This window comes from Scyliorhinus torazame, chromosome 2, assembly GCF_047496885.1.
Source record: "Scyliorhinus torazame isolate Kashiwa2021f chromosome 2, sScyTor2.1, whole genome shotgun sequence".
Lineage (NCBI taxonomy): Eukaryota > Metazoa > Chordata > Chondrichthyes > Carcharhiniformes > Scyliorhinidae > Scyliorhinus > Scyliorhinus torazame.
Window position 1 is genome coordinate 243,161,266 of NC_092708.1, and position 13,040 is coordinate 243,174,305.

At 51.4% G+C, this 13,040-nt stretch overlaps 1 protein-coding gene across 2 annotated transcripts in view; it reads left to right on the top strand.

Moving 5' to 3' along the window:
* smoc1 (SPARC related modular calcium binding 1) overlaps positions 1-13,040 on the top strand; it is a 341,176-nt gene that overhangs the window by 109,044 nt on the left and 219,092 nt on the right. Inside the window, exon 6 of one of the 2 annotated variants that reach the window (XM_072485788.1) lies at positions 6,739-6,828. In XM_072485788.1, coding sequence (XP_072341889.1) covers positions 6,739-6,828 — 90 coding nt within the window. The remainder of the gene's footprint in view (positions 1-6,738; positions 6,829-13,040) is intronic. The other variant, XM_072485799.1, reaches the window with a different exon arrangement.

The window sequence follows — 13,040 nt, forward strand, 5'->3', positions numbered from 1 at the left end:
GGATGGGGCAACAAACAAGTGGGCTTTTTTTATCCTGGATGGTGCTGTGCTTCTTGAGGGTTGTTGGAGCCTCACTCATCCAGACAAGTAGAGAGTATTCCATTACTCCTGACTTGTGCCTTCTAGATGGTAGAGAGGCGTTTGCCATTGATGGTGTGGTAGGCTATATTAGGGGTATCGCGGTACCTAGGTGGGATGTACCTTACACTGTAGTTTAGCACAGGGATAAATCGCGGGCTTTGAAAGCAGACCAAGGCAGGCCAGCAGCACAGTTCAATTCCCTTAACAGCCTCCCCGAACAGGCGCCGGAATGTGGTGACTAGGAGCTTTTCACAGTAACTTCATTTGAAGCCTACTTGTGACAATAAGTGATTTTCATTTCATTCATTCATTCATGAGTGGTGGAACCTACCTGCTGGTTCCGCCCAGCAGGCGGAGCATAAGAGTTTGTGTTTCACCCACAGCAGTTGTTCTGTATCGGAGCTGTTGGGGTAACTACTTGTTCATTAAAGCCTTCAATTAGACTACAATCTTGCTTCAGTAGTGATTGATCGTGCATCAATTTAATGAACAAAATTGAAGAATGGCTGCTCTCCGCATCAAGCCAGAGTGTCTACAAATCAACCCCCACGCGGCAAATGCAGCAGCAACTTTTAAACATTGGCTGGCATGTTTCAACGGGTACATCAGGATGGCCCCGACTACCCCCACGGAGGAACAGAAAATGCAAGTCCTCCACTCAAGGGTGAGCCCAGAAATCTACACGCTTATCGAAGACGAGGACGGTTTCGAGGACGCAATGACTTTGTTAAAAGAGCCCTACGTCCGCACTGTGAATCAGGTATACGCTCGGCATCTTTTAGCTACCAGTGGCAGATCCCAGGGGAATCACTGGATGATTTTTACCGCGCATTGTTAGCGTTAGGTAGAAACTGTAACTGTAACACAAGTCTCAGCCAATGACCACACCGAACGCTTAATACGGGATGCTTTTGTTGCGGGCATGCTGTCCTCTAAAATCCGCCAGCGACTGCTGGAAAACGACATGCTAGGGCTTAAAGAGGCATGGAAACTTGCGCACTCCGTAGATGTAGCCTCCCGGAACGCCCAGGCCTACGTTCCCGACTGCGTGGTACCCGCATGGACAGGGTGGACCCCACCCGCGGCCGATTCCAAAGCACCCCTAAATTCCCCACAAGCTTGTGCAGTGTGGCAGCCAAGAAATCCCGGGGGGGGGGGGCAGATGCTATTTTTGCGGGCAAAACAAACACCCCCGGCAACGCTGCCCGGTCTGATCCGCAATCTGCAAGGGCTGCGGGAAGAACGGGCACCTCGTGGTAGTATGCTAGGCCCAGTCAGCCGCCGCTGTCCCCACAGGCGAACCGGGGCCCGCTGCCATTCCTCTCCTCACAGGCCATGTGCGATTCATGGGGGCAGCCATCTTGGATGACGTCTCAGGACCCCGACTCGGGTGGCCGTGTATCGCCCAACGAGATCTCTCAGCTTCAGCCACAACTTGCCTCAGTGACACTGGACCAGTCTCGACCCCGAACGCTTTCAAACGCTACGACGTCGGTATTCATCAACGGGCACAAGACATCCTGCTTGATCGACTCTGGGAGCATGGAGAACTTCATCCATCCCAATACGGTAAGACACTGCTCCCTCGCTGTACACCCGATTAAACAAAAGGTCTCCCTGGCCTCTGTGTCCCACTCTGTCGAGATCCGGGGGCATTGTATAGCCAACCTCATGGTCCAGGGCGTGGAGTTCAATAACTTCCAACTCTACGTCCTCCCCCATCTCTGCGCTGCCACACTCCTGGGACTGGACTTCCAGTGTAACCTGCAAAGTTTAACGTTCAAATTCGGCGGCCCCATACCCCCCTCATTGTCTGCGGCCTCGCGACCCTCAAGGTCGACCCGCCTTCCCTGTTTGCAAACCTTACACCCGATTGCAAACCCGTCGCCACCAGGAGCAGACGGTACAGTGCCCAGGACCGGATCTTCATTAGGTCGGAAGTCCAACGGTTACTAAAGGAATGCATTATCGAGGCCAGCAACAGCCCCTGGAGAGCTCAAGTGGTGGTTGTAAAGACCGGGGAGAAACATAGGATGGTCATAGACTACAGTCAGACCATCAACATGTATGCGCAGCTCGACGCGTACCCTCTCCCCCGCATATCTGAAATGGTCAACCAGATAGCGCAATACAAGGTGTTCTCCACAGTAGACCTTACATCAGCCAACCACCAGCTCCCCATTCGCCCGATCGACTGCAAGTACACTGCATTCGAAGCAGATGGGCGGCTCTACCACTTTCTAAGGGTTCCCTTTGGTGTGACAAATAGGGTCTCGGTCTTCCAACGGGAGATGGACCGGATGGTTGACCGGTACGGCCTGCGGACCACGTTCCCATACCTCGACAATGCCACCATCTGCGGCCACGACCAGCAGGACCACGACACCAACCTCCGCAAATTCCTCCATACCGCAAAAATCCTTAACTTAACCTATAACAAGGACAGTACGAAGTCTTACAACACCAGGTTAAAATCCAACAGGTTTGTTTCGATGTCACTAGCTTTCGGAGCGCTGCTCCTTCCTCAGGTGAATGAAGAGGTATGTTCCAGAAACACATATATAGACAAATTCAAAGATGCCAAACAATGCTTGGAATGCGACCATTAGCAAGTGATTAAATCTTTACAGATCCAGAGATGGGGTAACCCCAGGTTAAAGAGGTGTGAATTGTGTCAAGCCAGGACAGTTGGTAGGATTTCGCAGGCCAGATGGTGGGGGATGAATGTTATGCAACATGAATCCCAGGTCCCGGTTGAGGCCGCACTCATGTGTGCGGAACTTGGCTATAAGTTTCTGCTCGGCGATTCTGCGTTGTCGCGCGTCCTGAAGGCCGCCTTGGAGAACGCTTACCCAGAGATCAGAGGCTGAATGCCCTTGACTGCTGAAGTGTTCCCCGACTGGAAGGGAACATTCCTGCCTGGTGATTGTTGCGCGATGTCCGTTCATTCGTTCTCCGACTCTGATCTCCGGGTAAGCGTTCTCCAAGGCGGCCTTCAGGACCCGCGACAACGCAGAATCGCCGAGCAGAAACTTATAGCCAAGTTCCGCACACATGAATGCGGCCTCAACCGGGACCTGGGATTCATGTCACATTACATTCATCCCCCACCATCTGGCCTGCAAAATCCTACCAACTGTCCTGGCTTGATACAATTCACACCTCTTTAACCTGGGGTTACCCTATCTCTGGATCTGTAAAGATTTAATCACCTGCTAATGCTCGCATTCCTAGCATTGTTTGGCATCTTTGAATTTGTCTATATATGTGTTTCTGGATCAGACCTCTTCATTCACCTGAGGAAGGAGCAGCGCTCCGAAAGCTAGTGACATCGAAACAAACCTGTTGGACTTTAACCTGGTGTTGTAAGACTTCGTACTGTGCTCACCCCAGTCCAACGCCGGCATCTCCACATTATAACAAGGACAAATGCGTGTTTAGCACCGATCCCCTAGCCATCCTCGGCTACGTAATGCATGATGGAGTCATAGGCCCAGATCCCGAATGCATGCGCCCCTCATAGATCTTCCCCTCCTCCACTGCCCCAAGGCCCTGAAACATTGCCTGGGCTTCTTTTCTTATTACGCCCAGTGGGTCTGCAATTATGCAGACAAGGCCCGCCCACTCATCCAGTCCACGGTTTTTCCCCTATCGGCAGAGACATGCCAGACTTTCAGTCGCATCAAAGCAGACATCGCCAGGGCGACGATGCACGCAATCGATGAGTCCCTCCCCTTCCAGGTCGAGAGCGACGTATCAGACGTAGCTCTGGCTGCCATCCTCAATCAGGCGGGTAGACCCGTGACCTTCTTTTCACGCAGCCTCCATGCCTCAGAAATCCGCCATTCCTCCGTCGAGAAGGAGGCCCAAGCCATCGTTGAAGCTGTGCGGCATTGGAGGTATTACCTGGCCGGCAGGAGATTCACTCTCCTCACTGACAAACCGTCGGTAGCCTTCATGTTTGACAATGCACAGCGGGGCAAAATTAAGAATGATAAGATCTTACGGTGGAGGATCAAGCTTTCCATCTATAATTACGAGATCTTGTATTGTCCCAGGAAGCTCAACGAGCCTCCTGATGCCCTGTCCTGCGGCACTTGTGCCAGTGTACAAGTAGACTGACTCCGGACCCTCCACGCCAACCTCTGCCACCCGGGGGTCACCCGGTTCTTCCACTTTGTTAAAACCCGCAATCTGCCCTACTCCATCGAGGAGGTCAGGGCCGTAACCAGAAACTGCCAAATCTGCGCAGAGTGCAAGCCGCACTTCTACAGGCCAGAGAAAGCGCAGCCGGTGAAGGCTTCCCGCCCCTTTGAACGCCTCAGCTTGGATTTCAAAGTGCCCCTTTCCTCCACCGACCGCAACATGTATTTCTTAAACGTGATTGATGAGTACTCCCGGTTCCCTTTCGCCATCCCCTGTCCCAACATGATGGCTGCCACCGTCATTAAAGCCCTCCACAGCATCTTTACCCTGTTCGGTTTCCCTGCCTACATCCATAGCGATAGGGGGTCCTCCTTCATGAGTGACGAGCTGCGTCAATTCCTGCTCAGTAAGGGCATTGCCTCCAGCAGGACGACCAGTTACAACCCCCGGGGAAACGGGCAGGTAGAGAGGGAGAACGGGACGGTCTGGAACTCCGTCCTACTGGCCCTACGGCCCAAGAATCTCCCAGTGTCCCGATGGCAGGAGGTCCTCCACAATGCACTCCACTCCATCCAATCACTACTGTGCACTACTACCAACAAAACACCTCATGAACGTCTCCTTGCCTTCCCTAGGAGGTCCTCCTCGGGGACCTCGCTCCCAACATGGCTGGCAGCCCCTGGACCCGTCCTACTCCGCAAACACGTACGGGCCCACAAGTCGGACCCATGCTAACCCCCAGTACGCCTATGTGGCGCACCCCGACGGCCGACAAGACACTGTCTTCCTCCGGGATCTGGCCCCCGCTGGATCCCCACGCTCATCCCCCCCACAAACCCCAACCATTTTTTCACCGGCCCACACCACCGCAGCCACCTTCCCAGGAGCATCCGTCCTCCCACTGGCCCCATCCGGATGCGATGAAACTGAAGACGACACGCTCCCAGAGCTACGGATTCCCGAGCCGACGCCAGCATCACCGCCGGGACTGCGACGATCGCAGAGGACGACTAGGGCCCCCGACCGGCTGATAGTTTCATTGTAAAATGAACTTGTAAATAATTGTCTGTAAATATTTGTATTACATGTAAAGGCACCGAAGGGTACCGGTGTAACCTCTACCACTGTAAAAGCAAGGCCACCCCCCCCCCCGCCGGACACTTTTTTAAACAGGGGGTGAACAGGGGGCTATATTAGGGGTATCACAGTATCTAGGTGGGATGTACCTTATACTGTAGTATGATTGGTAGAACCTGCCTGCTGGTTCCGCCCAGCAGGCGGAGCAGAAGAGTCTGTGTTTCACCCACAGCAGTCATTCTGTACCGGTGCTGCTGGGGTAACTACTTGTTCATTAAAGCCTTCAATTGGACTACAATCTCGCTTCAGTAGTGATTGATCGTGCATCAGATGGTTATGGGAATAGGATAATCAGCTCTGGTTCGACACATTCCTGGCGGATCCATCAAATGGCCTCCCACTTCCAACCGCCTTCGGCTGATTTACAACATTTTTTTCCCACTGCCTCCAATACTTTATCACTAAAAAACTGGAGCATTGGAAAGAAATGAATATTTCATGGCACTATTTTCCCCCTCGATTTCTTGCAGCAGTATTTGAGAGATGGCGATTCAGTTCCTGACGGCTGCTGGTCAATCCTGGACGATAGGTAACTCTATGTGGAAACCTATGGATGGCTTTTCCCTCCATCCACCTCAGGATACCGTGGCCTCTAGGGTTGTCCCAGCTGTGCGATTAGCATAAAGAGCAGATCTCAAGAATCGCACAATACACAGATAGAAGAATCCTTACCGTGTCAGAGCTCAGCATCAGGATCAACCATTGTACGGAACACTATCACTGCAGAGTCCTTACCCACAGAGCCAGTAAGTAAAGCATTGTGGGTAACATTTAACAAAGGGTGTCCTCGCTGGTCAAATACATTCTGGTGCTGAGAACTATATCGTTGCACCAAGACCCAAAACTGGCAAAATATGACAGAAACAGGGAGTATATGTTTATTGACAAACACAGTGAAGAATGCATTTCCTTCCCTAAATTTCTTTCAGGATGAATTTAGGTTAAAGCAAATATTCGGAGATTTGTTTTGACTGCGATACGTCTATTTCTTTTTTGGTCACAAAAGTGGAGGCAATGATGATGTATTGGAAGACAGCTCCTTCAAATTCTAATGTGCATTAAAAAATGGCAGCCTCAATATATATTTGAGGTTGTTTTTGACTCTTGATTAGCATGACGTAGTGAGGTGCTGTCCTCATCTGTTTTTACATTCTCTCTCCTAGATAATGCATGCCCTGTCTATGTCTCTGTGTATCGAGAGTCGTGAGATACGGGGAGTGAGTGGATCACTTTGTCCTGCATGTCTTTCCTGAGGTGCTTCCCTATCCCGGGTTTCTTCCTTTTCTTTCCGTTCAACCAAGTGGCCGGGCCATGTGCAAATCCCATCATTCAATAGTGCTGGAGAGTAGATAGTATTTACCTAAATAATGGTAGTTTCTTTTCAATTCTTTCTAACGCTGAACTCAGAAGATGTATCGAAGCCGACACCAACCGCTGAAACGCAACCAGTCTTTGACGGAGATGGTGAGTCCAGTTCAGATCATCTTTTTCTAACCTGGTCGACTTTGTTTTTTTAAAAAATGGGGTTGGTGAGGTTGGGGGAGGGAGGATTGGTTACTCAATTATCTCTCTTTATTTTTCCAGTAATTATTTGATCTGCAGGTGGGGGGATGGGCTGGTAAAAGGAAAATGAAGTCAGATTGCCAACTGCTTGAGCCATGTTGAGAAGCCAGTGCATTAGGAATCCCTACAGTGCAGAGGGTGGTCATGCGGCCTATCCAAGTCTGCACCGACCCTCTGAAGGAGCCAACCTGGGTCCCCTCCTCTGCCCTATCCCTATAACTGCACCTAACTTGCAGATCCCTCGACACTAAGGGGCATTTTTATCATGGTCAATCCACCTAGCCTGTACATCCTTGGACTGTGGGAAGAAGCTAGAATACCCGAAGGAAACCCACGCAGACACGGGAAGAATGTGTAAACTCCACACAGTCACCCAAGGCCGGAATCAAACCCAGGTCCCTGGTGTTGTGAGGCGGCAGTGTCACTGTGCTGCCAAGCATTTTATGGCAGGCACTTTCAAAGTCGGGGTCATGACCCGCGGGTGGGCCGCGGAGCTGTCTGTCGCAGCGCTCCCGATTGCACAAATTCACGTGCAACAGCCGCAGCAGCCGGCTTTTAACAATGCCGGCTGTGAGTGGACTTCAAAATGACGGCCGCGACCATTCTAAAAATGTGGGTGCATTGCGCATGCGTGCCCGCTCATCGGTGCGCATGTGCAGAACCACGTTCCTAACATGTATTCTTATAACAAAACACTTTGATATGCATTGTGGGTTTTTATGCCTTGTAACTGCTTGTTGGGTAGGTTTTTCCTCTAAGCTTATTGAACTGACAAGACAAGAAATTTTAATTGATTGTGGGATGCAAACTCCTTACGCTGGGTTTTACAAGGCAGCTGGAGATGGGCGGTGAGGCAAGGTGGCCCATATAGTGATATAGGGAGGTGGGAAGGATGCATATTTGCGGGGGTGGGGTGGTGGAGGCATACCTGAAATTTTCCCACCACCAAGCTACCTTGCAAGAGCTCAATTGAGCTACTTGAGCAGCCAATGAAGGGTCGCTTCCTGCCTTTGTCGTTGATGAGATGCAGCCCCGGTTCCTGCTGACTGCAAAGCGGGGTCACGCCAACTCTCCCCCCCCTTCCCCGATGTCTTCCTGCACTGAGGAGTTCCGGCGAGTGGAGATCCTCAGTGCAGGAATGGGATTAAGTGAGGACTCGGCAGGGCATCCCCCGCTGAGGCCCCGAATTTCAACAGAGTCCTGATAGATAGAGTGGTCTTTCCCGGCACTGCGAACTCATCCTGGGACTGTTTCAATTTGCATTTATGTAGCACCTTTCATGACCTCAAGATGTTCCCAACCGAGTAAGTACTTTTGAAGTATAGTCACTGATGTAAGTTAGGAAACGCAGCAGTCAATATATGCACAGAGGCTCCCACAAACAATGACCAAATCATCTATTTCAGTCATGTTGGTTGGGGATTAATGTTGGGTCGCGAATGTCGGCGGGCGTGCGTCGCGAATGTCGGCCGGCATGGGTCCCGAGGGTTGGTTGGTTGGTAAAAATGGGTCCCCGGAAAAATAGTTTGAAAAACACTGTTTCAAGGCCTTGTGTTGATAATAAGTTTGGCAGGAGCCCAGGCGGATACTTGAGTGCAATGTTACCATGGAGCTTCCTTCAAACAATAATGCAAGAGCAAAATACTGAGGCTTCTGGAAATAAAAATAGAAAATGATAGAAGTACTCAGAAGGCCAGGCAGCATCTGTGGAGAGAGAAACAAAGTTCACGTATCAGGGGCGGGATTCTCCGACCCCCCGCCGGGCCGGAGAATCGCCGGGGGGCGGCCTGAATCCCGCCCCCGCCGGCTGCCGAATTCTCCGGCGCCGGGGTTTTGGCGGGGGCGGGAATCGCGGCACACCGGTCGGCGGCTGCTGGCAGCGGCCCCCCGGCCATTCTCTGGCCCGCGATGGGCAGAGTGGCCGGCCGTTTTCTGCAGGTCCCGCCAGCGTAAATCACAACAGGTCCTTACCGGCGGAACCCTGGCTCCAAGGGCGGCTTGCAGAGTCCTCGGGGGGTGCGGGGGGATCTGGCTCCGGGGGGGTGGCCCCACGGTGGCCTGGCCCGCGATCGGGGCCCACCGATCCGCAGGCGGGCCTATGCGGTGGGGGCACTCTTTCCCTCCGCACCGGCCGCTGTCAACCTCTGCCATGGCCGGTGCAGAGAAGAACCCCCCTGCGCATGCGCTGGGCTGATGCCAGCATACGCTGGCGCTTCCGCGCATGCGGCAACTAATGCCCACCGCCGGAGGCCCTTCGGCGCCGGTTGACGTGGCGCCAAGCCCTTCCGCACCGGCTGGTGCAGCGCCAAACACTCTGGCGCTGGCCTTGCCCCTGAAGGTGCAGAGGATTCCGCACCTTCGGGGCGGCCCGACGCCGGAGTGGTTCACGCCACTCCTCCGCGCCTGAGTGGCCCGCCCTGCCGGTTTGCGGAGAGTCCTGCCCCAGGTCTATGACCTTTCTATCTCCATAGATGCTGCCGGACCTGCAGAGTATTTCCAGTATTTTCTGCCTTTATGCAAACAATACCTGACTGAGTTTATGGTAGGCAAGTACAAATGGACACCCCACAATGATAAGGGCCCTTGGTCTCACATTCTGCTGACCCAGGAAAAGAGAAGATAGGCACTACACTTAATTATAAGATTTATTTGGAATTTAACGTTACTCATGGCGTTACTAGTCCTTGTTGAGCTAAAAAAAAAAGGACACTGTAAGGAGTCTTACAACACCAGGTTAAAGTCCAACAGGTTTGTTTTGAATGACTAACTTTCGGAGCACTGCTCCTTCCTCAGGTGAAAAAAGGAAGCTAATGGAACAAACTTTGGAATATCGGTGAATAAATAGGGAGGGGTCCCAGAGCTGTTAAATTACGGAGAATAGCAGAAGTGGGTAAAAGGAATAACGAACATAAGCAAAAGGATTTCTATCCTCAACATAATTTCAAGATTAACGTTTTTGCTGAGAAGCTCTTAGTTGGTGGGGCAAACCACCATTTAATAAAGTGAGCGGTGAGCTTGGCTGAAGTGGGCAGGGGGTAATAGCATTGTCCTGCTCTCTGGTACCAAAGCTGAAATGACTAGTAGGTCTGGGAACCTTGTGTACCTTATACAAATCTGAATGGGGTGGCTCAATGGTGAGCACAGCTGCCTAACAGTGTCAGAGATCCGGGTTCAATTCCAACCTTGGGTCACTGTCTGTGTGGAGTTTGCACTTTCTCCCAGTGTCTGCGTGTGTTTCCTCCGGGTGCTCCTGTTTCCTCCCACAGTCCATGTGTAGGTTAGGTGGATTGGCCTTGCCAATGTGCCCCTTAGTATTCAAAGATTAGGTGGGGTTACGGGATAGGCTGGGGGCGTGGACTTAGATAGAGTGCTCATTCTGAGGGTCAGTGTAGACTCGATGGGCTGAATGGCCTCCTTCTGCACTGAAATGATTCTTTGAATGGATTATATACCTCGGCTGAATATATTTTCCTCATTCCTGGCTGGATTCTTGCAGTATGGATAGTTTCTCCAACCCTTGAGTATTAAAAGTCGGATGGGGTGTATCCAATTCGCATAAACAAATAATTGACACGTCATTAATTTTCAAACTGTTGACGAGTTAGAACAAGGTGATATATTGTGTGATTCGTGACTTTCAGGCCTGGAGAAGTTTCATGTTCTGCTTTCCTGTCAGTTTTGTGTTTAATGGGTTAATGCTACACTAAAACAGCGAGTGGTGCACATTGCATTTATTGCTGAACTTTACTCATTGGAAAGTATACACAATATTATGTACTTTTCGTTAGGATTGGACAGAGGGCGTAAAATGGACAGAATTAAATTAAATTAAAGCTGCCCATTTGGATGATGAAAATGCACCAAGTCAAATGCATGACCATTTCCCCCCGCATCCTGGCTTGGTACTAACTGGGAATCCCATTATTGTCTGCCCATTTCATTTTGCAGTGCTTCCATGAAGCCTATAACTTTCACAAGTAGGAGGTAATCATCCTAATTCTACCGTAACCAAGGGCAGCAAGGTGGCACAGTGGTTAGCACTGCTGCCTCACAGCGCCAGGGACCTGGGTTTGATTCCGGCCTCGGGTGAATGTCTGTGTGGAGTTGTACTTTCTTCCCGTGTCTCTGCGGGTTTCCTCCGGGTGCTTTTTCCCACAGTCCAAAGGTGTGCAGATTAGGCGGATTGGCCATGCTAAATTGCCCCTTAGTGTCCAGGGGTTACTGAGGTAGGGGAATGGGCCTAGGTGGGGTGCTCATTCTGAGGGTCGGTGCAGACTCGATGGGCCGAATGGCCTCCTCCTGCACTGCAGGGGTTCTATTGACATGCAGTTTAAAGATTGGGTTCAGGAGCAATGGTTGGCCACTGTCGATCTGTTCTATGTTATGTGATGGCAATAGCAGAGCCATCAGAAGTTGCTCCTCGACATTCCCAATCCCGAACCCTTCATCCCTCCATTCCTTCCTACTCCTGTACACTGGATCAGTGGTGAAATAAAACCTGAGGCTGAGAGCTCGACGTCTCAATTTCATTTTGTGGTGGACTAAACAAACAAATTGGGCATTCACTTTGTGAATCAGTGTGATGCCTCAGTATTTCTCCATGATGTTCACTGGCTTACAGTTAACTCAGGGGAGGTCTGTGCAAATCAATAGTCTGTCGGCAGGAACAATAATAAAACAGCTGTGGGTTCTTAAATATAGGTCAAGGAGGCATAATAATAACTTTACTGAAGTCAAAATCTTGCTGTGCTATGTGTGTATGAGTGGGGTTCTGTTCGCGCAGGATATAACTTCCAATTGAAGGGGAAGTCTCCCAGCTGGGGTCTCTGTAAGAACCAGTCTAGCAACCAAAAATAATTATGGTTGGGGCTTTACCTCGGAATCCATGGCATCCACAAAGTTCAGGGTTGGCCAGTGGGAGCTTTGGTGAAGTGTGTCGATGACATCCAAACATAGTGACAAACACGTTGAGATTTACTTGAAGCATTTCACCAACCTCTCCTCACATTGGGCACTCTGCAGCTCAAGGTGTGCCTGTGCCCCAGTTCTTAAGGTCTCTTCAGGGTTGTGTGGTGAATGTATTGCTGTAACAATTCACCAAGTGCATATCTGTATTACGCTGTTGCTCATGTGGGTTCCACCTATGGACCTTTGTAAGGTATTACCTATGATGTAGCATGTTGGGCCTGTGTGGGCTCCGCCCCTGGCACCACCCCTTGAGGGGAGGTATAAGAGCAGTCGCCCTGTGGGTGGCTCCCACTAACAGATCAGTCGCAGGCAGGCACTGTTCTAGTTGATTAAAGCCACAGTTTACTTCTACTCCTGGTTTCGTGTGAATTGACGGTCGCATCAATTTAATCAACTACAGCGCCGCTATGGAATCAGCCCTCAAACCTGGCCGATTGGAACTCGATCCGCAGGCCGCGGAGGCGAAAGAGGTTTTTTCGCACTGGTTCCGCTGTTTCAAGGCCAACCTCGCCGCCTCCTCCTCGCCTTCCGTCACCGACAAACAGAAGCTGATCTCCTCCACGCACGGGTGAGCCATCGAATCTCTGTTCAAATCGAAGAAGCCTCCACCTACACAGACGCTCTCGCGATGCTAGAGCGCCTCTATGTAAGGCCCGTGAACAAGGTATACGCGCGGCATCTCCTCACCACTCACCGCCAGCTTCCCGGGGAATCGCTGGAAGAGTACCTACGCGACCTCAAAGTCCTTGCACGAAGCTGCAATTACGAGGCTGTTACGGCCACTCAACATATGGACCTTGCCGTCCGGGACACCTACGTGGCTGGAGTCAGGTCCAACTATGTGAGACAGCACCAACTCGAAAAAGGTGCCCTAGACCTGGAAGAGACGGTAAAAGTAGCCTCCTCTCTGAAAGTAGCGTTCCAAAGCCTTAACGCGTTCCCGTCTGATCACGCGACCCCCTCGTGGACCCCCGACCAAAGAATGCCCCAGGCCTGTGCCGCGCGGCTGCCCGCCCACCATGGGGGGCTATCCTGTGATTTCTGCGGCCAGCCTCATCACCTCCGGCCTGGGACGCGAACTGCAGCGACTGCGGGAGAAAAGGATATTTTGCGAAAGTTTGCCTGGCCAGGTCGAAAAACTCTAA